The sequence below is a fragment of the Gobio gobio genome, assembly GCF_949357685.1.
Source record: "Gobio gobio genome assembly, chromosome: 3".
Taxonomy (NCBI): Eukaryota; Metazoa; Chordata; class Actinopteri; order Cypriniformes; family Gobionidae; genus Gobio; species Gobio gobio.
This window is the reverse complement of record NC_137099.1, coordinates 44,967,834-44,994,259: the sequence shown is the minus strand read 5'-3', so window position 1 is coordinate 44,994,259 and position 26,426 is coordinate 44,967,834. Positions and strand designations below refer to the sequence as shown.

The window sequence follows — 26,426 nt, the reverse complement described above, 5'->3', positions numbered from 1 at the left end:
TGAAAGCCACAATCTACCTACATATTTATTCTGAAATACGGTAAAAAAAACCCCACCAATCAACATTTTCCCCTTCACATTGATCAAAAGATTTAAGATTTTGACATCCAATTTTAGAATTGCTTTTTGAAGACTCAAAAGTAGACTTTGTGTTTAGCAGGACAGTTTATGCATTTACAATGCTTTTCCTGTTTATGCATCTTAGTTTTTAACTGTTTTTACTATTGTTACTGTAAACATATCTTGTTTTCTATGATGTTTTTTTTTTTTTTTCAGAGCACAGTAACATGCAGACAGAGAAATCTGACAGAAAATAGTGGCATGTCATGGATGGGGTTGAAGTTTCAGAGCCTTGCAGGTTTAAAATGGTTTATTCAATTTAGTGGGTGTTTCAATACATCTAACAATTTATTATTTAACCAGCATGCAACAACTGTTGCAACAACCGAACGAATGGCCACATTATAATTCTTTAGTATACTAATAGAAGTCCAAGGCAGGCAGAGGCAACCTCAATAACTGGATAGGACTAAAAAAATGATATTTAGTGTTTAGAACAACAATCCACAACTATTTTAGTCAATTAATAGCATTATAAAATCAGACTGTTGGGTATAAAAAGAATCCATCAATATAAGGCAAACATCTAAAACACTGCGCAAGACCTAACTAAAGCAACCAATCTTAACCACGGATTGCACGGAGGTAAATATAAACATTCAACACTCAAATACATCTGAAATCATAAACTGAATTATAACACAATATGAGATTTTGATCACAGGCACTTAATACCATGTATGAAATGTAATGTTTCCTACTTAACTTCACTACTTATCTATCTAGGGTAACTGTATGGAACTGGTTACAAACACAGTAGATTACAGGGAAAAATGGCATGGCGAGAAAGCACTCATTAAATTAACTGCATTGAAAAGCATACATTCTTATAGTGTAAACAGAGAACTTCATAAAAGCATACTGGACATTATATAAAATTTCACATCCTTCTAGTTTTTCTTTGGCTCTTCATTCTTGTCATCCAAATAGCCTGGAAAGCTTTCTGCTGGTTCCCACGTGTTCTGAAACTTTGCCCCACTGAGAAATGTAAAAAAATATAAATAGGAAATTAAAATGTCAGGGATATTTTTTGAAAGGTTTAAACCTGTCTGCCATCCAAATTTATTTTAACCCTCTGGTACTGTTTGTGTGTCTGTCAAAAATGACAGATTAATTTTTTACAATGAAATGATAGCACTATATTTTAGCTCGATAATGTTTTTTATTTAATATTTTGTATTTTTAAGGGATTTTATGGTACTAAATTCTATTTATGCAGTAGTTATAATTCATTTATTCACTTTTTGAGCATGGACCTTGAAATGCCATTTCCAGCCTACACTGTCTTAAATATTGAATGCTTTGGAGCACAGACTTAAAGGGATAGTTCACCCAAAAATAAAAATTCTGTTATTAATTACTCACTGTTCCAAACCCGTAGGACCTTTGTTCATCTTCGGAACACAAATGAACATATTTTTGATGGAATCCAGAGGTTTCTATGTCAGACGCCGGCTCATTATTGGCCAGCTCCTGCGTCAGCATCACACACATGCGTCATTGTGCTTACGTGAACTGCGTCGGCCAATAATGAGCCGGTGTTCTGACGTAGAACCTGGAAGCGCTGCACTGTGTTTACTACATGAACAGCATAGGAGACTGACGTTGAAGAGAAGAGACTGTTGAATAAAGTTGTTAGTTTTGTTTGTTTTTGCACACAAAAAGTATTCTCATCGCTTCATAACATTAAGGTTGAACCACTGGAGTCACATGGACTATTTTACCGATGTCTTTACTACCTTTCTGGGTAGTCTTTATTTTGCAAGAACTTGACGTTGCTGCATATGGATGGTTCGGAAACCTCTCGGATTTCATCAAAAATATCTTCATTTGTGTTCCGAAGATGAACGAAGGTCTTACGGGTTTGGAAAAACATGAGGGCGAGTAATTAATGACAGAATTTTCATTTTTGGGTGAACTAACCCTTTAAGGCCAGTCTCTATTTAAAGGAGACACTTTGCAGATTATTGTTGAAGTGAAAAAAAGTAGAAAAGAAAAGAAAAGAAGAAAAGTTGAAGAAAAAAGTTATACAATTATTTTTCCAAAACACGTTTCACTCTAAAACTGTGAGAAAAGCAAAGCCATAAATCTAAAAACGAAGTGTTCCAAATCTGAGGTTGAGATCTCAAAAAATTAGCTTTCAGTAAAAATTTGTTTGTGTGTAGTACCAAACGTTTCCAAAAGATGAAATTCGTCTCCCAATCATTTCCAATGCGGCCTTTTTTGAACGCGAAAAATATGTGTTAAAAAAAATTTTCAGAACCATTTAACCTTTTCGAATCATGTCCATGATTTTGTGTGTGTCCACACAGTAAGTGCCAAAACCTTTAGCCAAGTTTCACACCATTCCGATGAAGTAAAGAAAATTCTATAAAAAACCAGAAGGCTAAAATAATTAAGTTTAGCTTTGGGAGCTGCCACCATAGCAAAGTGTCTAAATTAAAGGGGTCATTATAAAAGAAAAGCAAATGAGTCTTGACTAGGGATTCTCAAAACGGTTAATTTTCCCGACCGACAACCGCCGCTCATTATCCGATTATTAACCGTTAACTGATAAGATTATAATATTGAATTGGCATTAAATAAATATACAATTGAAGAGTGTCTGTGACCCGTTAAAAAGACACTTTTTTTCCACGGGTTTATTTTACTGTGCAAACCGCAGCATACAGAACAGATCAACAACAACATCAGAACCTGGATTCACATTATCAAATGTTCACACACCTGCAGCGTTTCTGACTAGGGATGGCAAAAACTAAACATTTTCTTGACCGACCACCGAGCCTCATTAGCCGGTTGAAACCGGTTAACCGATTAGTTTAAAATATGCTGCGCTATTTGAAATAACAGCCGCGAGCCGCGCCTGCAATTTCGCAACTCTGTCGCATCTCTCTGCCGCTCTGCCTCCCGCTCTCACACACACACTGTCCCGGCGCCGCCTCCTGCCTTCCACTCACGTCACTTTTTTAAAATCCCCTACAGCGCGAAACATGAGTCCTGCAAACGTGGCGCCGAGGAACTTGTTTGTAATCGGAGGACAAATGGCTCCTTAGTTTCGAAATGGTTTGGGTACAAGGTGATCGCGTTGAAAATAAAGGCATTTGTCTAGCGTTAGAAGCTAATTTGAAACATTGCCGCGGCTCATTTAAGAAAATTACAGCTCCGAAGAGACGCCGCTTTAGTTCGAGGTAGTGCTAACAATAATAAAGAAAGATGATGATCAACACCTTATGTGTTACCACTGAAATGTAGATGTAATACATTTCAAAATGTAAGCCCATCTTATGCGGAATGTTGTCTAATAGACTGCAACACGATAAAACCAATGGATAAAACAGGCACCTTCAGAATGCGTAAAAGACGCACCGGCCAAGGCAGGTCTAACTCACTGTGTGCCTTCTAATTAAGCACTGTATCACACAAGTTGCAACTTACATCTTCTTTTTGGTGAAATGGTCCCACACACTACTTTTCTTTGCACGCTTCATACTGTCGTCTGCCCTGGCTCTAACCGCAAGCCTTGTGAGCGCACAAACCCAAACGCTGTGACCTCGCGCCAAATGTTTTTATTGGTTTATTAAGTACAAACAGTCAAGTTATGAAAAATTGAGTGTGAGGATTTGTTCACTTCACACAAAAAGATTTTGGAATGAGATGGCTAACTGTAGTAGCGTTTAGTCCACTGTCTATAATAGCCTAATTTAGAGATCACTTTTTTTTTTTAAACGACAACTTTGAACGGTTAACGTTGATACGGTCAACCATCGGTCAAACGGTCATCGGTTAACATCCCTATTTCTGACAACAAAGAAAAACTGAATAAAATATTTTTAAAAAGAATAAAATAAATAGGCCTACACTAAATATTTTTCACTTAAATAATTAACAAATTAAGATGACAAAACGAAAACACTGAATCCGTTTTTTCTCATCATATATCAAAAATAGCAGGCCTACCTCAATCCACACCTTGACTGGTTTTATTTTTTTTTTAAAGTAGCATGTCTAAGTGGTGCAGGGGCGTGGGAAGTGGGGGTGCTGCAAAGGATTGCAAATGCAATGCAAATTTTTGTTCATTTTTAAAATTTAATAATTTATTTGTAATAAACATTTTAAGTGGCCCATTAAAAAGGATTATTTATTTGTTGAATTATGTTTTTAAAACGATTCCGTTCATTTCTGAAGCTCATTTCGCTCAGCACCGCACGCTCAACCCAGAACTAAATTTTTGACATGCTGGATAAAATATAACAAATAATAAATAAATAAAATGTCAGTGGGGTGTCAGTAAAATGACAAATTGGCCATAATGACCAACTGAAAACATTGATTTAACCAAAACTATCTGAATTAAATAGTAAGGGCTGCCCCTGACTAAAGTTTTTTTTCTTTTCTAGTTGTTCATTTAAGCCGTTGTTCACGCTGCGCCGCCGCCTCCATGTCATTGTCTGTTATAGGCTATACTATTTGCTTATTATTTATTAAATACGGGCAATTTGGTTGATTAAACATAGATTAAAATTAAGATACAATTTATACAAAATGAAATTCACTTTAAAGAAAAGTTTTGTTTTGTTGAAAGCCTATTGAATGGTTATTGAACTTATTGAAGACCTGACATTATGCATCTTATGTGTCCTGTTCACTTATCAACGTAAATGAAATAAAAAAATAACATTATAATATTTAAACTGAAACTAATTACGTGTTTTAATGGCTACAAGCATAGTAGGCAACAGTATTGAGAAATGTCATGTCGGAGCGGGATTTGAGCGCACGTCATTTTACCGGTGAGCAGTTCATGAGTGAAGCTCCGTTTTGCTTTGCTGACATGCTCTGGTAAGGTAGGCAGGTAGGTTTTTTTGCGTTAATTTTTATTTCCTGTCGCTGTGCAAGCTCGTTTATTGTATTTGACTGTGTAAACCTTTTATTTAAAGGTTTAATGTAGGCCACAGTCAATTGCATTACGATTGCAAGAAGAATCAACACTGGGAAAATTGTGATATGCAAATGCAGTCCCGGTGTATGTAGGCTGTTAAAACGAGTGTTCTCATCGATAAATTTGTTTAATAGACTCGATATTGTTTCTTATAAAAATGTGGTGACGATGCAGCAAAAAACTTTTAAACCGTTTAACTGATAGTATTAATCAAAATTCATACTATCGGTTAACGGTTAAACGGTCAATATGAGCATCCCTAGTCTTGACTAATATGCATCTCATTATTATCAACTCCAGTGACAAACCACTGGTTTACACTATTAAGAACAGAACTAGGTTAAGCTGAATGCTACTGGTGGTGTGATATCAGACGAGGAAGACTTACCACAATGTGCAAGGCATCCACTTGACCCGAACTTCATTTCGTCCCTTTAAAAAATGAAATGAAATGTCAGAGTAAAGCATTATGACATTTTTCTCATAAGAGATGAGGCATAAAATCACTTTATTCCTACCTTATTGTTTCTCCATCTCAGAATATTTTCAACAGGAAACACTCCATTGTATGCGTCATGAGAACAATCTACAGGAAAAAACAAAACAAATGAATCTGCACAAGAATACTAATAAAAATATTGAATCCAGTCAAAATTTTCTATTTTTGTAATATTACCAGCCATTTTCCGCTTTCTCGTCGGAGTGCAGAGTCCAGACTCATCACTTGCACTAGGATGTTTTCCATCCTCTGTTACTTTTTCAGTTCCATGCGCAGTTGGTGACTCATTTGCATCTTCACTAATCTGAATTTGGCAAGAGGAAGTTGACATGACGGCATATACTTTCCTTACACTTGACGGTCCAACACTGGAATCCGACATGTTTCCTGTTCTTGAGTCTGGGCTTTCTGCCACACTTTGGGGTATTAGTTGCTTCTTGCTGGTCTCAGGTACGTTCACCGCTGTGGATTCTGCACCACGTTCGCATGCAGATGCAGGTGTTGTGTCTGCTGAAGCCAGATTCGGTTCACTCGAAAGATTTTGTCTTGAGGAGTAATTTCGAAAGGGTGAGCTATTTGAGGACAAAGCAGCCTCCAGCTGGGAGTCAGAGATTCTCTCGAGACGAACCTCGAACCTCTTAGCCTTAATTTCTTTGGGAACAATAAGGTTGGTGTGGATCCTCTTGTGTACGGTCCAAGCACACTGAGTGGCAAACATTAGCTCACACTGGTTGCAGCTGAACTGAGGATGAATATCCTGACTGTGTGCGGTCAGCCCCTGAAGAGTAGTGAACATCTGCCCACACCTGTTGCAATTCTGAGGCATTGAGCACTTGTGACTCTTGAACAGGAGGTCCGTTTTAAATCTTCTCTCACATTTACGACAGATATATACACTGGGGACCTGGAGCTGGGCTTTGGAGGGGTTATCGCACTCATCCGATGAACAACACAGACATTGCCTCTGCATACTGAGGTGCTGTCGGTCTCGAAGACCACGAACAACACTAATGTCATTTGCGTGGTTCTGCTTTTTGATGAATTTTCTTTTTTTCATTTTTTCAGATGTGGGCTGTGATGTGGTCTTGCTTGATGATGCTTTCTGCCCTTTCACCTGTGACACCTTGGAGGGACAAACTATTTTCGGTTTTACCACAAACTGTTTGCATTGCGTCTCTTGGTACTTTTCAGCAGTTGCACAGCTTTTCTGAAACTTATGTCGTGATGATGCTACAACAACAAAAAAGCACAAATTAGGATTGCTAAAATTCAATAAGAGCAGGTTGCAAAACATGCATTATATAATAGTGTTATTTTAGTATTATTTTTATAGTATTTATATACTATTATAGTATATATCTTTTATATTTTCAGTTTATGTTTTGGTAATTTTGTTATGTGATTTTGTTTCGATTAGTTTTTGTTTATACATTTCTATTTAGCTTTAGTTTATTTTTATTTAATTTTCAACTTAAAATGGTTTTATTTCAGTTAGTTGCCAAAGCAACATTTGTAATTCGATCTCAATTCTGATTTAATTCGATTCATATTAGGTACAGTACATTGCAAATTTTCTCAAGAAAAACAACTAATGCTGTTAACTATACAGGGAGTCAGTTGGTACATTAATATTTCAGATTAAAATTAACTGATTTGTATACAATTAAATGTTTCTAATCTACATTTTTTTTTATACAAGCGTTTAAATGGTGGCGGTCAAAAAAACTTGATGAAAAACTGCATTACAGATTTATTAAAATATACAATAAATACTGAAGAACAGTAAAAAAATATATATATATAATGAATATGTAATACAGTGCATTTAGCAAAATGCTCCTCTCAAGAGTTCATTTTTCTAGCTGTCTATAACAAGCTCATGGCAACTGAATGGCTTTTCCTAGGTAAATGTAACATTACATTACTTCTGGGAGAGGTGGGATGTCTGCTTTACGTGACATTGTTTACAAGCTATTTTAATGACATCTTTCCGCAGTTGAAACACCGATTGAGCGATTACATGAGACATGATATGGATTTCGGTAAGTTGTACTGTATCTTTCAACATGCCTTCTGATTTTCCTTCATGTTTATTTCATGCTGTAACTAGTAGTAAAGCGGAAGAGATGATCGGTTCAAGCGCCACTTGAATTGAGGAGACGCTACACCGATCGCTCAGGCCATGTAAAAGGGTAACTTCAGTGATTTAGCATTAAGCTTTGTGTTTAAACTGGGTCATTTATGCAGAAGAAATGTGAAATTATTTTTGAATTTGGTGCCTTCTAGACTGAGAAAAGATAGAAAATGTATTTTTGTCTCATGTGGATGAAAGACAACAACTCCCAGAATGCACTTGCTTCGCTGCCCTACAAGGCCACTCCGTACACCGTCGTTTTGATCTTCATAGTAATACAGTCATTTCGTTCAGTTAGAGAATAAACACTACAATTAAAAACTGAAAGTGTCTTTTCAATAAAGTGTGAGTGAGCCGAACGAAAGTCACGTCACAGACGCAGCAGTGTCAGATTTCATTCGAGCTGAGCAGAGCTGAGGAGAGCTGAGGTAAGCTCCAGTCTGGCACGTTTTCAGATCGCATATGGAAGCTAAACTATCACAGGAATTCATTGAAAAGTTGAAACACTCACTATACTCTACACCGCGCTCCGTTATTGTCCTTGTGGCCGCCTGTGTCTTACATTCTGTGCGTGAGCTCTCTCCCCTATGGGCGGGTTGATAACATGCGGAACAGCTCCATCTAGTGGCTGTAGTTTTTGCCTCTGGCCAAAAAATCCTCCGATGACGCAAAATGACAATATTTTTCCAGAAATAAAATGCATAATTATCTCGTCTCAGGGGGATATGAGGGGGGAAAGTACCATAATTTGAATATACTACCGGGTTTCTACTGATACAAAGCCTAATGCTAAACCACTGAAGTGACCCTTTAAAGAGCGCCAAAGCGGTATTCATTTCTTGAATTTCATAATAAAATGGATAGAATTTGTAATCTGAGACTTTGTTCAATATCAAAAGTACAAAATCTTATTGCTATTTGTTGGATGGGAGATGCTACAAAGTTCTGACGGCACAGACTGAAAATCAATTCTTGGGATTTAAGAATTTGTATCGGTTCATAAAAATGAGAATCGATTAAAATCGAGAAATCAATATTTTTTTTTACCAGCCCTGGTAATAATTAAATAATTTTAATCGATTCTCATTTTTACAAACCGATATCAATTCTTAAATCCCAAGACTCGATTAGTCATCCTATCCAATAAATCGCAATAATCTTTGTGCGTTGTTACTATTGATATGAAACAGTATCAGACTTCAAAATTACGTACATTTATTACGAAATTCAAAAACATTGTTTTGGCGCTGTGGCGTGAGATCACTCTGGCGCAGCTCAGCTCAAGAGAAGCGGTTACAGCACAAAATAAACATGAATGAGCATCTGAAAGTGTGTTAAAAAATAGAGAACAACTTACCGAAATCCGTATCATGTCACAGAATTGCTCAGTTTCAACCGTGAAAAGACGTCAATAAAAGAGCTTGTAAACAATGTCATGTAACGTCACATTTACCTCAGAAAAAACTTAATCAGTGACCATAAACTCGTTAGTCAGCTAGAAAAATTTACTCTAGAGAGGAGCATTTTGCTAAATATATGCAACATTACATAGGCTATTCATTATCATTTTTAATGCACTCATTATCATCTATTCAGCCACCATTTAAATGTTTATTTTTAAAAAATAATAATTGGAATAGAAATATGATTATGTAATTGTAAAGTTAATATTATAACTTTGTTATTAAAAAAACATCATTTAAATTTGTAAATTGTGAATGTAAGTGTTTGTATACAAATCAGTACATTTTTACCTTCAATATTATAGTAGGCTAATGTAGCCTAGTACGCTGCAACTGAAACTGACTCCCATAGTTTACAGCATTAGGTAAGATGTGTTTTCCTTGAGAAAATTTGCCATGTATTGTATCTGACATATATATAAAATAATCGATATCGAATAGAAATCGAATCAAATTGGAATCGAATTGTGAAATTTGTTAGCCTAGAAATCTAGACGCACCCTAGCGGCAGAAAATGTATTTTGCTGCGAGTGTAGTCTAGCAACTCTCGGTAGAGCTGAGAGATGCAAAAACCAAACTCTGGTCAGGCCAATCACAGCGTGTGTAGAGTCGGTGGGCGGGCTTAACATAATGACGGCACCTCACGGCAGAGTTGCGGAGATTCTGCGTGCTACTCGTAAACAAAGCTGACGAACAGCGGTCTTTTGAATCGGTAGACTTGGAGTTAAGACTTGGAGTTAAGCTTCTCTTTGAGAAAAGAACAAACAACGGCACTGAAGTCATTCTTATGAAAGGAAGATATGTTCGAAGTTTTGCCTACCGGATACGGCGAAAGTCTATCAACTAACGTTAGCTCGGCTTCACCTTTTTCTTCGCTCTGATTGGTTGTGGCGGTCATGGCGCTATCCAATTGCGTGCAGAGGGAATTTGAAAGACAGCCGTTTATCCCACCCCTCGGATTGAACCCCGTCAATGGTGAGTTTCCAGACCCAACATCTTGATGTGGGTCTGGCTTGTCAGGCTAGAAATTTGTGTCAATAACCAGCCCTCTAAAATACTATTTAAGATCACCACAAAATGTTGTCATTTTAACTCTACCATCTTAGTGTGACAGTGATATTTTTAAGAACAAACATGAAAAAAAAAACTCAGTTCATTATCTTAAAAATTAGTACTTGGTTTGAATGGCCGTGCCGTCCCTGGTCCACTGGCTTTAGTATTGCCCAGACATCTGTTCCCAACTGAGACTTTATCTGTTCTTTCTTCAGGTCCCTGTAACAGAAAAAAACAGTGATTTTTACTATAAAAAGAGCATAAGTGATTCTACAGAATAATCTACGAACAAACAAATAATAAATAAATAAAATGTCAGTGGGGTGTCAGTAAAATGACAAATTGGCCATAATGACCAACTGGAAACATTGATTTAACCAAAACTGTACCGATTTTAGCCAAAGAAATACAATCCTTTTTATTATCCGTTGTTTTTCGAAACCTTGTTTGAATAAATATAGACTTGTACTGCGCCAAAAACAAGTGGAAACAATGACAGCACAACACATGACCACTCACCACATCCCTTGGCCTGACAGGGTTTGAGCTCTGTGCACCAAGCTGAGAATTCCCACGTGACACTTCCATCTCGTCGTCTTCTCTTTTGAAGTCACCCCTCTGAGCCCTGAAGATGGCCTCTGTCTTTTGCTGCTCAGATTCCTCCAAATGCTGCTTCAACAAGTCGATCTCCCTCCAGCTCCGGGTGATCTCCACTCTGGTCTCCAGCAGCACTTTGCTAAATATTTTGACTATCTCTGAGGTTGTCGTCACCATGAGTCCTTCAATCAGAGCCCTGAACTTAGCCGATAAGGGATCTTCCACTTCCATTGTGTGTGGCCGGTGGTGGATTTCTTACTATTGTGCAACTATAAAGAATAAAGCTGAGAAACAGCCATCCAGGTTCAGGTTACCTTTCAACAGAGGAGATATATTAAGATGTAGAAGGTGATCATGCAGTAATTTAATTTATTTATGTATGTATTTAGATTTTTTCACCTGTGACCTCTGCTAATTTTAGTGTTTTTTGCCAAAATATGGCATTTTATACATGTCAAAGTGTGTATGAAATCAGAGCTTTCACAACATACCATTATAAATACCAGCTCTCATTTAAAATATTCCATTATAAGTCGTGTTTCAGGTAAACTTAAAGGGATAGTTCACCCAAAAATGAAAATTCTGTCATCATTTAGTCACGCTCAAGTTGTTCCAAACCTGTATACATTTATTAATTCTGCTGAACACAGGAAGATATTTGGAAGAATGTTAGTATAACAGTATAATAGTATTTTCTTTGTTCTGCTGAACACAAAAGAATATAGAGTGAAGAATGTTTGTAACCAAGCAGATAGAGCAACTATTGACTACCATAGTAGGAAAAAAAATACTATGGTAGTCAATAGTTGCTCTATCTACTTTGTTACAAACATTCTTCACTCTATATTCTTTTGTGTTCAGAAGAACAAAGAAACTCATACAGGTTTCGAACAACTTGAGGGTGAGTAAATGATGACACAATTTTCATTTTTGGGTGAACTATCCCTTTAAGGACAAAGCTTTTTTTCTCTGTAAATGTTTTATGAACTTTTTAATAGATCTAATGAAATTTAACAAAATGTTATTTCAATGAGAACCTCATGAAAGATAGATATCATATCAGTGTGTTACATAAATTAGGTGTTAACTCACGAACATTTTTTATTGTTTTTAAAGGGAAATGTTTTCAACCAAAACATGTGAACGTTTACTCACCCTAATGTCATTCCAAACCTCAATGAATTTCTGTCTGTGTAACATAAAAGAAAATCATTTGAGTCTTTTTTTTGTCCATACAATAGGCTATTTAATGGTATAGCCTATGGTTTGGTTGCCAACATTCTTCAAAATATCTTCTTTTATGTTTCACGGAAGAGAGAAAGTCATACAGGTTTGGAATGACATGAGAGTGAGTAAATGATGACAGATTTTAAAAGCAGTAAATTCACTTTAATGTATCCTAGCTCAAAATCAGTGGTTTACTTTCAAGTGCATTTCTGTGTGACAAAAGTGCAATATTACGTTTGTTATCTGCATTTGCAGTAAATTCGATAATATCCATCATGTCCCTGTCCTAGATTTATTTATTTACTCCAATTTAAGGCCCTAACCCCAGTTAAAACATTCAAGAGGAACTCATGGGCTGGATGGGCTGGGTTTGCCAGGGCCAAATTTTGGCCCCAGTCCAGCCCTGGTTACAAATAACAGAATCTTCATTTTTGGGTGAACTATCCTTTTAATGTTAAAGGGATAATCCACTCGAAACTCTTTGGTTACCCAAAATTCTTCAAAATATCTTATTTTGTGTTATGCAGAAGCAAGCAAGCCCTACAGGTTTAGAATGACATGAGGGTGTGCAAATGATGATAGACCTTTCCTTTTTGGTGTAGACTATCCATTTTTTAAAAAAAGTATATATTTAATAAGTCACATATACAGTTTAAATTGTGTTTACAGAGAGATTTAGCTACAACACCGACAAAATAAAAGTTTTTATATCATGTTTAGATGCTTGTTTCTTGCATTCTCACATAATATATTATTCTTGCCAAATAGAAAAATATTAAATATATAAAATATTGACAAATCTAGCATTTATGTCAATAAATAAATGACTTGTAGGCTACGGTTTCTATGTTTATCTGAACTGTCTATAGTTACTACCAACAAGAAAAAAGAAGAAAAAAAAACGAAATTCTTTAAAAAAAAAACAAATTGCACGTTTTGTGAAATATCTCAGTAATTAGTCTGTTTTTATTAAACACTTTTTGTTTTTTAAGTTTACTTTTGCATTGTAGACTGCCCTGGTTTCAGCTGGATATGCCCTGTAATGCCTGTGGGGAAAAAACGTGGACGGGGACATTTCTCGGGTTTAAAGGGACATGTCTGCTAAACCAAGAAAGCTAATGACGAGAACTGATTTCTCCCCAAAAAGGGTTCACAGAAAAAGATTTGTTCGAGTCTAATATTTCACGCTTTCTGTAAGCTAACAAAGATAAAAGTGTCGACGCTGTTTTCATTAATAACTTTCACCGTTACAAGAAAAGCTGCAAGTTCTCCTCACCTCATCAATAGTCTGAGGCGGGAATCATATAACGATGGCGCATGTACAAATTCTGGAAACGAAAACCACTAGTAAAACCTGTTTATACTCAAAGGTAAAGAAACGCTTCATATGAGAGGAACTTACCTTTGATAAAAATCTAAGATTTGTCCCGTTGGACACAGACGCTCTGACTCCCACTGACGCTGTGTGGAATGCGAAGCGTAACCACATAACGGGCCGACGGGAAACAAACAGCGATTGGATCTGATTCCACAAAATTGCAGACAAACTATGTATTTTTAGCTTTAGAATCGTTGTCATGTGTCGAAACAAACCTTTTTGTTAATATAAACAAAAATAGAACAAAACTAAATATATTTCTTTGAATTTAGTCGAGTGTTTCATACTTGAATGGAATGATATTTTAACTAACTTATACATCAAATATTCAACTTTTTAACCATTTTCCTCAATCATTGTTCTTCAATCCTGTCTCGTGTCCTGTGGTAGTTCTTTCCCACACAAAAGTTCCATGAACGTTAATCAAAATCTGTCTGACTATAAACATTTGTTAAATAAAACATATCAAACTGCACACAAAAAAAACAGAGCACAATGTCACACATAACTATATTTTATTCAAAAGGTTACATTTTGAACATCACCTCTTTGAAGTTGTACAAGATATCTCTGACCCATAGGTAAAAGATTTCTCTCCACAGAAGTTTCCTGCAGCAAAAAAAGAAAAAGAAAAGAAAGAGAACATCTTAAAATACTACATTTTATTCTCAAATTTAACATTTGCAAATGGGGATTGTGAAGCTTCAGAATCATGGATTTGTACTACACAAACAGCTGTGATTATAAAACCGAAAATACACAAAAGTGATTGAGAATCGCTTCGCTCCGTTTTGTCTGCAGACTTTACAGTAATGTGAGAAGAGTTTGGTCAACAGGCAAAACTAGTTTCACTCCAGCAGATTTCGTATGCTTCATTTACATATGCAAGAATAAGAGCAAGTCAGGCTGCATTTCACAGTGGGAGGGCGTTAAAAGACCCAGTGACTTAATGGCCCTGCAGACTTTCTATCAAAGTTTAGCATGGCGATAGTGTACTCAAGCACCATTTGCCTATTTAAATGACTAATGAAATAAAGGAACTGTCTGTCTTTATTGAATGTACAATAATGTTCAAAAGTTTGGGGTTGGTAATACTTTTTTATGTTTTTGAAAGCCTCTTATGCTCACCAAGGCTGCCTTTTTTCAGTAATACTGTGAAATATTAACATTTGAAATAACTTATTTCTATTTTAATAAAATGTCATGCATTTTCAGCATCATTACTCCAGTCTTCAGTGTCACATGATCCTTCAGAAATCATTCTAATATGCTCATTTGGTGCTTATTATTATCAATGTTGAAAACATTTTGCTGCTTAATATTTCTGTGGAAACAGAGATAATTTTTTTCAAGACTCTTTGATGAACAGAAAGCTCAAAATAACATTTATTTGAAACATAATTCTTTAATGATTATAACTGTCTTTACTGTCACTTTAGATCAATTTAATGCATCCAAGCTAGATAAAAGCATTCCTTAATTCAAATAAAAATCTTACCGACCCCAAACTTTTGAACTGACCCAGTTTTCTGAGCAGAATAACTAAACTCTTCTTGCTGCAGACTGTAGCATGACGACGTAGTTACTAGTGGATATAATCCACTACATTGTGGCTTTTAATATGCATACACATAGATTTTGTATTTGAACATTTAGTAAATCTGTTACACAAAATAATGTCAAGTTATAAGTCATACAAGATATTTTTTTAATTCATCCAGATGTTTTTGAGTACTGAAAGTTTGACAGAACCATGTGCTTGGTTTTTATTTAAAATGTTTAATATGTGATGTTGTAGTATTTTATGTTGTAGTATTTTATCTTGTATTACTTATATGGACAGGGAAAAATGTGGGTAAGGTTATTGAAGAAATCCATGGACATAACCATTTCAAAAGCTAAGCTTTATTAACATTATGTAGTGTCCCAATAGTGGTGAAATTAAAAAAATAAGATTAGTAAACATATATTTCAGATCTTACACAGCACTTCAGTTACAAAAGAACACGCAGATACATTTTTTTATAAATCTTTATTCATATAATAAAGCTTCATCCATTCTGGGTAACACTTTATTTTAAAGTGTCCTTGTTACATATACAGTAAATTATGCATAATTACATGCAACTAACCCTAAACCTAATCCTACCCTAACCCTAAGTACATGTACTTAATTAATATTACTCAGTACTTAAATATATACTTACACTGTAACAATGACACCTTAAAATAAGGTGTAACTCAAATCTGAATAACCTGTAAAATACAGGGAATCAATAACTTGTGACAATCTAAAAAAATCAAATAAAAAAACTACTCATGTTTAGGACTTCCATCAAGTGAGCAGATTTCTTCCAATTCCCCCTCAGCGGTTAACTTCTGGATGCAGTTTGAAAGATGAATATGAAGTTGTGCTTTCCGCAGAACGGTAGCAGAGCAGTAGCAACAATGAAAATGTCCAATTTCCCTGCATTTTAAGTTACACTTGATAATAGTGAAATCTGAAAAAAAAAAAGTAAAACAAGTGTGAACTTATATACCCTGACAAAATAATTGTAATGGATGTGGAAGCACTATACACACCATGAAGGTGGACCGCCAACTTTAGATGATTCTGGACGTGGTTAATAACGCTCCCTGCCTCTCTTGGCATGTAGACCCAGGTCTCACAATACGGGCAGTGATACTTGTCACAACACTGGGTGCACTTAGAGATGCAGGGCGTTTCTCCTTTTTTAAGGATAGTAATATGCACCTAGAAATGGAAATGTACAATTAAATAATAGTTAACTTCACTCAACAACTTTTTTTTGAATATTAACATTTGTTTTATTTTGATAACAATTTGTTCTAATTATAATAACAGCTTGATCTTGACACTTGACTTTGTCACTATAAAGTTGCCCTTGACAACCTTTTAAAATATATTATTCTTACATGCGCAGTATAGGGGTCAAGAGGACACCGCGTGAGGTTAGAAAACAATGAGTACGTTTCAAAAGGGCGAATGTAAAATGCAAGTGTCATCAAAATATATTGACAATATAATAACAACATAAATTATGTTCATTCACTTACTGTCTCACTTCTTGGTGTTGAGTCCATCCATGTCATGGAGTATAGTGACAAATAATGCGCATTAAAGATATCCGGTGCATCATCGAAATCCTCTATGGCGCATTTGCTTTAAAAACATTTACTGTGTCAACCAAATTCACTATGTAGCGCATTATATGAACTACGTCACTGTGCTAGTCTGCCGAGAAAACCCTCTCTGAAGGTGATGATACACAGGACAACTTTTTGAGCAATGTTGCTGGGCAATGTTGCCGTCAACAGGCAACCAGGTGAGACACAGGGCCCACAACGGATCTAAAGTATCCAGAGAGAAATGTTCTGCCTATTCTCAATGGGGAAGAAACATTGCATGGCAACATTGCTCAAAAAGTTGCCCCGTGTATCATCCCCTTAACAATCAGGCAGTGATAATAATGTTGACAATAGAGTGCCGAAGTTATGACGTCACTTTGTAGGCCAACCCGGAAGTTAGCGGCACATGGGTTCCCTCGATCGAAAAGCCATGCATTTTCCCCATAGACTTTTGGAAAATGGCAAAAAATAAGATCTGTGTTCAACAAAGAGTTATGACCCTTACACGTTTTGTCTATCAAGATAATCTTTACAAATTAATCCAAAATGTATACATTTTGAAGCCTAAATAAGGCCGTCAGATATAAAATGCTAACGGTAGGCTATAAACGGACTACAGCACACCATGGTCGCGGATCAACGTCATCATCAAGCTTCCTCAAACTTTATTTAAAAAACACGCTCGCTCATTATGATCTGCACTGTGTATGAACACTTATCCACTTTTTCATGAGAAATATTGCCCATTTGTTTTTTCCAAAAATGTTAGAAACTAATTTTGTTTATGCGTGCCTCTCTGAGATTTATCTTTTGTTAATGTTTTTTCAGACAATATGATTATCACTGTGATAACATTAAATGACATGAAACACAACCCAGTCTCTTTTTGTTAAATGCAAGTTTATGTATGATCAATAATACAAATGTATAAGTAAATGGTATAATAAGCTATACATTAAATAAAGCAAACAATTCAGTCAAACATTCAAAGTCAGTGCTAGTCGGCTACAACGGTAACGTACAGTTAAATAGCCTAAAAATAAACAAGTAATGAAACTTCTCTTTGCCCTCAGCCTAAACGATTTGCCAGGGAACAAATTATAGATCCATGAGAGCAAATATGGGCCGTTAAATCTCCACAAGACGAATTATAGCTGACATCTGGCAGAGACATCAGAGACAGCAGCAGACGTCAGAAGGACTAGCCGAAGAAAGTCTACTCTCGCCGGGCAAACAAGCGCGGAGTGCCGCTGACCCACTGGAGCTCACAACTCCGAAAACACCAGATAAAATGTTAAAATAGGCACTCTTCTTATAAATAAACCACAGATTTGAGCTTTAAACAACTACATTATCGACTGAAAAAGTCTTAAAACTACGTTTTGTCACACATTAACAGTAGATTTTAACACAAAAAGACGTGTAAACACAGCCCATGTCAGTAATTTCTCAATGAGACGAGCCGCTGGCAGAAGCTCCTCCTATGAGGCGAATTCGTGTCTGTTTTGCAGTGAATGTCACACGCGAATGAAGCGAGTAAACTCAAAATGTTCAAGCATCCAACTTCGCACGAATAGCGCGATTTATTCACGCCACATAAGTTCTTCATAAGTTAGGCTGAAACGCGGGCTAGTGAGAGATTTCCTGTTTGTCACGATGACGTCTAAAGTCCCCGCCAAAGGATGTAATCCCTTTTAGCAACCACCGTTTTTAAGACACAATAAAGTTTTTAAAAAATCACAAGCAGGTTTTAACTAATGTGTTTTATGTCATAGATCAAAACGTCAAAATATTTAGAGGCTTTGTTAACCACAGACCTTATTTCAGGCGATTTAGCAAAAACCCATTCAAAAAACCCATAGACTTTAGGGCGAGGGAACCAGAAGTGCTAAAATGCTAACTCACTTCCGCGTTTTGGCCTACAAAGTGACGTCATAACTTCGGCACTCTATATGTAAAGGTACATAATATTGACAGCTATTGGTTGAAATGGGTACTGCAGTCCAAATTTAAATATTGGAGAAAGTTGTTTGCCCCGCCCCTTGAGGACACGCAACAGGATCAAGCGCAATTTACAATGAAAGGCTGTGCCTTACTGTGCGTTCACATCGCTGGTGGCGAGAGCGTCAAAGTGGCCGGAAGTCATTCATTTTCAATGGGAGTCGGCGGCAAGCTCCGGTGAGAGCAGGACGATTTGGGCATCGAGGAGAGTTGAAATCAGGTCAACTTTATGGTAATGAGCTATGACGCGGTTCGGCGGCAACCAGACGGCAACCAATTGGAATGTAGAAGTGCTCCGTTTGAGAGGATTCCAGAGAACGCAGTGCTGTAAACTTTGGTTCCGACCACATTAGTTCCCAAGCAAAAAGTTGATCATTGCTGTTGCAGGTTTGATAAGAAGGCGCGCAACACTATTTATAGGCAACATTTTTGCTATAGAATGCTTGTTTTTCAGCGGGAATGCAATTAATTTGCTCAAAACAACACCGATTTGACCAATTGCATTAATGCTGCACTTCAACCAGGACAGTTATTGTAATGTAGGCTGCACACAAATCAATGTTAATGTAAATGTAAAGACCACGGCTAGCAAACGTCTCCTATAAACGGCATGTTGAAATTAGACTAGCACTTAACCATGAACACAAAAGCCACACAAATGGCTTTTAATTGGTTTATTTCGTTAGCAAACATGTAACTATAATTGTTAAGTTCTTTCAATCAATCAGTTTTTTTTTTTTACTTTCACATTTAAATTATTTCATAAGGTTAACTTAGGGCGTTTTCACACCTGAAAGTCCGCACCAAGGTCCGAACCAAAGTTCATGTTTTGATACTTTTTATATATTCGGTTAGTTTTGGTTTGGTTTCACATTGCAATTATGTGAGCGGACTAAAGAACTTTACATGACGCACTTGCGTCCACTCGTCATCATCTATGTGGGCGGCATCTGGACATTGATTGGTTTGTAAACGGACGTGCGTCTGACGTCAGCGTCTTTGACAAGTTGAATGAACGGACGCATATCATCGTTGCCACTATTGAACAGTGCGCATTGCTTGACTATTTTTTTATTCGTTACGTTTAAAAGTGGACATTTTAAGCTTTATATACACATATTTCTCATGTTTGTGAGGCAAGTAACCTGCTGAGTTTCGGTTTATTTGAGACCCGCTCCAGTTCATGTGTAAAGCATGTGATCGCTCCCGTGATTATTGTCTGCTATAGACTATTTGCTTCTTATTTATTAAATCCAGGCAATTATCTGATTAAACGTTGATTACAATTAAGATACAATTTATACAAAACGAAATTCCCATTAAAGAAATGCTTTCTAAATATATATTTAATAAATTCAATATAAATTCATAGTGTTTTTTATAGCCTTCACTTTTAACATTGAATTATATATTGAAAAACGAACGATTAAATTAAATTTTGCACTGTCAGTGCAAACAAGCATAAAATATTGTATTAGTAGATCATCCTGCACTGGTAGATTTTCAAAACACCTAATATACAAATACATCTCTTTTAAATAATTATTCATATTTATTTACTAATCTAAATGTGTTATGTTAAATGTATAATGTCGAGAAAAAAAAATGTGATAATTTAATTTGCAATATGTTATGTTAATCATATAGCAGATCAAAACATGTAGCCCTAAGGAAAATGGCCTTCATTTACACAATTATGCATCATATATATGATGACTTAGTATGTATGATTCATCATCATGCAAGGAATAAGCTTATGAAATGATGAGATTAAATCTTCGAGTCTAACCTTTGCTCTCCTTCGAAGGTAATCCCGGCGGTTGTGTAGCATCTTAGTACATCTTACGATCACCTCTGCCTCTCGTCCATACAACTGCGGCAGTGCAGATATGATCTGTTCAAGTGTAAACAACAAATCCATGTAAAACCACTCTCTGAAAACACGCCCTTTTCTGCATACATTTAATTCATCGAAATCAAACAAACAACGAGGACGAACCTTCGCTGTAATCGGTCCCCACTCAATGTTCCTGCTATAGCAAGCCCTCTGCCACACCTGAAACTGAGTCAGGATCTCTCTGGCCACAATCTGTTGCAGACACAAGAAACAAATAAAACCGGTCAATTGATGATCATTCAAAAGCCTAAAAATAAATGTCGTATAATATATTTCTTACACTGAATGTTCTCTGCTTGCTTAGGTGTGAATTCCCTTGTTCTATGGAAGAGTGTTCTGCAAACCTTTGGCCAATCTAAAACATACACAAAAACAAATTAGTAAACCACAGTTCCGCGTTCACTGTTCATTTCACATCAATTTGGATGCATCTAGAAGCATTTCTATGTCTACAATATTCTGCTCATGAAAAATCAATTTTTGGTTGAGACTGCTTTGTATTAACACATAGCTAATTCTCAGTTTATGTATACTACCATGTGTATGTAGTGTGCTTTTTTATTATCATAATAGACATGAAGTGAAGTCTGCAAAGACACAAAGTTCCTATGAAATTATATTTCATATAATGTGCTGAAAGTCTGTCTGAAATATCTGCAGTGTTGCATTAGCTAGGAACAATAAATAAAGAATCAAATAACAAATATGAAATGAAATATTCTGAATTATTTAAACTCTTGCTAGAATAATTTACTGCTTTTGTTGGAAAAAGGTATTCAAATCCATCAGATAATGACCTGTATGAAGTTAATGGTTGTCCGATTACAATCACTCCAGGAGAGGCAGGCATCAAGACACAATGCTGCAGGAGATCACAGAACTCTTGTGGAAATGGCTAAGGAGCAGGAGGTCTTGCATTGTCCAACATCAGTGTTCATCAATCCACCACAGCAAATAAATACAAAAATAAAAAACACTGGAAAGACGACTTGAAGTCTGAATGGAAGACTAAAGTAGAGGAAATGGAGCATTTTTGGACTGACTGACTTGCTGAGGTGCTACCAGTGGCTACATCTGATGGTTCATTTACTTTTTCCCAACAAAATGCCATCAAAGTTGAAACAAAAGGAATATAGCACAATTTAAGTGAAATGATCAATTCTAAAGTTAAAAAGATCCACAAACATTCTCAGGAAAGATTATATGCTGCATACTGCATCTTTACTGTTGTCAGAGGGAATACATAAAAACATCAAATACATAATCTATACTAGCTATTACACATGAGTCGTACAACAGCAAAATTCCTGGAAGAGTAAATCTGTCATTTCAATTTGTTTAAGGAAAGCAAAGTTTCCTTGTCTTTCTGTAATGCAAAGGAAGTTTAAAATGATTCCATGCATAACAATTGGTCCAGGTCCTGTTCATTTGTTTAGTTGTCTTTTAAGGTGGCAATGACGGGACAGCGGCTTCTTTGGAGTCTTCTTGAGTTTTAACAGTGCAGACCATTTATAGTACGTAAACATGAATTGATCAAAAAATGGGTGACGATTAGATACATTTATTTCCCTCCTCTTCCATGGGCTTTCAATAAATGAGTCTTCATTTGCCTGGGATTCAGATAGCTCTTTCCACAATAAGGGCAATTGCAGGACTTCCCCGCGTGGCTGTGTCGTCTGATGTGAACACGCAGGTTGGTGGCCCGATTGAATCGCATCCCGCATTGAGTGCAGCTGAAGAGCTTCTCCCGCGTGTGGATGTTCTGATGCTGCCTGAAGTTGCTCATCCGAGCGAAGGCCTTGCCGCAGTGCGGACAGACGTGAGGTCGCTCTCCTGAATGGTTTCGCTGGTGAACCTTGAGCTCGAAGTTGTACGCGAACGTCTGATCACACTGCGAGCAGCTCAGAGGTTTCTTGCCCTTGTGGATCTGCGTATGAGCCTTGAGGTCACATGCTCTCGCAAACATTTTCCCACATTGGGTGCAATAGTGGGATCTTCCCGCGAGGATTTGCTCCGGCGTCCCATGTTTGTCCTGGGAGAAACGCTTTGGGCACTGCGCATGGCTGACTGTTTTCTCGCCTGGACAAACATCATTGTGGGAATAGCGGACAGAACTTTCTGAATCAGGATAACTTTGCTGGTTTTCTGGTTTGACAAATGAATGTGACCTCTCTGGTACGCTAGATAGCATCAGCTCTGTCGTGCATAAATGACTATATTGTGCCCTAATACCTTGATGTGCCAATGTGTTCACTGAATAAGGTGTGAAATATGAGGTGGCGTCTGGCATGTCGAGAGAGTTTAGACCTGGAAAGCTTTCTACCTGTATCTCATCCTGATCACAAGATCCTCCAAGCTCTCCCTGACTCGGATCAGCCATTTCTTCATGGCAACCGTCATCTCTGTTGACGCTATCCCACACTGGAACCATCTCTTCTTCTTCCTTGACAGGTAGGAGATCCAGCTGGGTCTCTGATTTTACTCTATCGTTTGGTGAAGACATTGGCAAATCCTCGTGCGCATCCTGAGCCGAAGGACTTTGTATCAGTCTTGAGTGGTTTGAGTCCATTTCCTTATCAAGCGTAAGGTCCTTTTCAGATTGGTCTACATCATTCACTTTGGGTTTGAAGTCACTAGTGGACCCGCTCTGGATTGCTGAATTCCCCAGGAGCCTCTGCAGAAAATCCTGAGGAATCGGTGCACTGGAGTTAGGTGTGATGATCTCTTTTGCACTATGCCTGTGTACATCGTTCTTCTCTTTAGAGTGCGAGTTTGTTGTTGTTTGTTTGTTAGACTCCAGGCGCTGTCTTGTACTCCACATTTCTTCAGTCAGTGTAGGCTGATTGGTAGACTGATCTCTCAGGCTTAGGCCTAAACAAAGGGCGTTTGGTCCTGCACCAGAAGAACGGATACAAAATTAAGAAACAGCACAAAATGTATTTGAAGATATGAATAACTGCACTAAAATCCATTAATGGAGGATAACAATCATGTAAAGAATACTGCGTTATTTATTTGCAAGGCAAAAATGTCATTCCGCAGGTAAAGAAAGTATTTTGTAACTCAGGAATAAAATCTTCTCTTAAACATCCTGTGATTAGGCCTGTCGCAATAATCAATATATTGATATATCGCACAATATTATGTACATGACCTCAATAATTTTTTGTGATGCAATATATCGCCCATTATGTTTACATGATAATGAATGTCACCAACATGTTACTCGATTGTGCTGTCATCTTGTATGTTTTCTGTGACGGAGGCGAAAGTGGTTCTCAGGCAGTTCCTTCATACACGGAGCGGTTATCGACAGGTGAAAAAAGGCGCCATTTGAGGCGTTATAGTGTTCCTATAGTATCCTGACAACAACTGACAGTTTGGAAGAATAAGCCCAAATGGACTCGATTTCAAAGCCGCAATCCCCTTTTCCGGTGCACATATAAATGTCAACGGAGAATGACGAGTGTTAAAGCCGTTTCACAAGGGAAAGTGTTTATTTACTATTTATTCAATTTCTTTTATATGTTTTACCCTTAATTTCCATGATCTAAAGAATTAAAAGGTTGTCATTTGAAAGTGTGTAGGTCTACTTGCATTATTATGCTGTTATATTAGGATTATATATTCAGTGGCATGAAATAGTCTTAAAATGACAATAATATAGTTTATCGCAATTATTTCTGGGACGATATATCGCGAAACAAAAAGTAGTTGTCGTGACAGGCCTACCTGTGATAATGTCTAAAATCACCCATTATCTCATGCTGTTGAAAATGGATAAAAAGAACTACACTCTTATGGCTTGCAAATATTAAATATTTATATGTACACATAATATGTGCAAGTGGGTATGTTAATAGTATATATATATATATATATATATATATATATATATATATATATATATATATATATATATATATATATATTGGGGAAAGTATGTTTTTTTCTTTCTTTTTTGAAAGAAATTAATACTTTTATTCAGCAAGGATGTGTTAATTTGATTAAAAAGTGATAGTAAACATTTCTATTTTGAATAAATGCTGTTCTTTTTAACTATTCATTCAATGAATCCTGAAAATAGTAGCACAGGTTGCACAAAAATGTTAACACGATCCAATACTGATAATAACTGATTATCAAATAAGCTTGATTAGAATGATTTCTGGAGGATCATGTGACACTGAAGACTGGAGTAATGATGCTGAAAATTCACCTGTCATCACAGGAATAAATTATGTTTTAAAGTATATTATAGGAAACTATTATTTTAAACTGTAATAATAGTTCACAATATTACGTATTTTGATCAAATAAACTTAGGCTTGATGAGCATAAGAGACATCTTTCAAAAACATTCCAAAACTGGTAGTGTGTGCGAACTCCGATCCAGTTTTAGATATGTTGTAACCAGTGTTATTTTCATATTATTTAACTATTATATTCATTATTCATATTTTGAATTTGCTTTTTTTATATATATATATATTAATTTTTATAGTTAAAGTTTTAGTAATTTTGTTACGTGCTTTTTTTTGTATTCTGCTTTAATCTATTATTAGGGCCCGAGCACCATCTGTGCTCTGTTTATTATTTTTAGCTTTTATAGTATTGAACTTTAGCCATTTAAATAGTAGTACTTCAATAGTAATTGTTTTGTTTTGCTTCCACCTAAACTTCTTTTAATTCTATTAATGAAAACTTTTTTAATTGTCTGCCTTCGGCCTGAGATGATAACAAGATGTCCCACGACCCTACCGAGGATAAACAGCAGTATGGCAAAATGGATGGATCTGTAATAGTTTTAGTTAACCATAACAACCCTGGTTGTAACTCACCCCGGACTGTCTCTAGAGGCTGGCTCTCATCTCTGTTGCTGGAATCTCCTGTTCGGCCGCAGTCAGAGCATCGTATCTTCCTCACCTGTTCCCATTCCCTCTCCCTCTCCCTCAGTTTACTCTCAGACAACTGCAGCCTTCGTTTCAAGGCTTCCACCTCTTGTTTACGATGACCCACTTCCTCAAGGAAGCTGTCTTCCACCAGCCTGGTTATTTCAAACATGGCTGATTTGAGGACGGTCTCCATGACAACGGAGAGCTGAGACTGGAATGTGAGGAAAAGAGCTTCCGACATCGTCCCGTCGCTTTGAGGACACCTTGATGCAATGTATGACTGATGAAAATAATCACCCTGAAAAGACATAAAGACAGAAAATTGCATTTTAACTGCCATCATGACCAACTAAAAACCATGTTAGCGTGTTCCAAAACAAAAACAGAATTTTTCAACAAGACAGTTTCTTTCACCAGGTGGGCCATTTGTTATTGTTGTTTGTGCAGCCACGTGCATGATACAACATACAATCAGATTATTACGGCAACACTACCACCACTATGTTATTATAAATGCGTGTATATATGTATATGATTATATTCACTTGGTTTTCTATAGAAAATAGGCTCGCTAGCCACCCTCTCTTCAGGCCTTTTGTTTAAAAAGTAAAATAAATGACCTGGACATTGGCAAATAACAACAGTCACACTATTCAGGAGGTAAATAACGTTACCTTATGAAAACGATCCTCGCGCAGAGGATTTCTCAGAGGAAACCCGCGAAATAATGTGAATAGAAACGTTATTACTGCAGTAATATGACCGTTTATGTTGACAGTCGTCCTAAGCGGATGCAAGAAATGTTTGAAGGTTTCGTGTTATTGCCCTCCAGTGGACTGGAAGATGCCAGTGCCACACATCGTATGCTTCATGTGAACCACGTTTATTTTTGTATAACATTTAATGGCCTGGTTTCACAGACAGGGCTTGGATAAAAATCAGGAGTAGGACATTTAAGTACGTGCATCTTACACGGTACACCAACACAACAATGGCACTGACATTTTTAAGACAATGGCACTCATTATTTTAAGATAGCCTATGTCAGTTATTTTTCTAATTCATAATTT

General features: G+C 36.6%; 2 protein-coding genes across 5 annotated transcripts; both read right to left on the bottom strand.

The window, feature by feature from the left end:
• Window positions 1-273: 273 nt before the first annotated feature.
• LOC307123727 (uncharacterized protein) lies at window positions 274-13,516 on the bottom strand. Of its 2 annotated transcripts, none has more exons than XM_079812396.1 (7): window positions 13,438-13,516; window positions 10,731-11,122; window positions 10,334-10,430; window positions 5,739-6,791; window positions 5,581-5,648; window positions 5,451-5,494; window positions 274-1,098 (listed from the first exon to the last, which is right to left on the bottom strand). In XM_079812396.1, exons 2-7 carry the CDS (start codon window positions 11,037-11,039, stop codon window positions 1,011-1,013), a joined length of 1,659 nt encoding a protein of 552 aa, XP_079668522.1. In that variant the 5' UTR covers window positions 11,040-11,122; window positions 13,438-13,516; the 3' UTR covers window positions 274-1,010. The 2 variants fall into 2 exon arrangements, with proteins under 2 accessions (XP_079668522.1, XP_079668523.1); XM_079812397.1 differs by having other exon boundaries at window positions 10,731-11,092.
• Window positions 13,517-13,910: 394 nt separating this feature from the next.
• On the bottom strand, window positions 13,911-26,189 carry LOC307123728 (uncharacterized protein). 3 transcript variants are annotated; one of them, XM_079812398.1, is made up of 8 exons: window positions 26,031-26,170; window positions 25,303-25,654; window positions 22,785-23,353; window positions 20,742-20,816; window positions 20,564-20,653; window positions 20,354-20,458; window positions 15,997-16,168; window positions 15,307-15,914 (listed from the first exon to the last, which is right to left on the bottom strand). In XM_079812398.1, the coding sequence occupies exons 2-8, from the start codon at window positions 25,595-25,597 to the stop codon at window positions 15,727-15,729; spliced, it is 1,494 nt and encodes a 497-aa protein (XP_079668524.1). In that variant the 5' UTR covers window positions 25,598-25,654; window positions 26,031-26,170; the 3' UTR covers window positions 15,307-15,726. The 3 variants fall into 3 exon arrangements, 1 of the variants encoding a protein (XP_079668524.1); XR_013816201.1 differs by having other exon boundaries at window positions 15,438-15,914; window positions 21,259-23,353; window positions 26,031-26,189; XR_013816200.1 differs by lacking the exons at window positions 15,307-15,914; window positions 15,997-16,168 and adding an exon at window positions 13,911-14,022 and having other exon boundaries at window positions 21,259-23,353; window positions 26,031-26,189.
• Window positions 26,190-26,426: the final 237 nt, after the last annotated feature.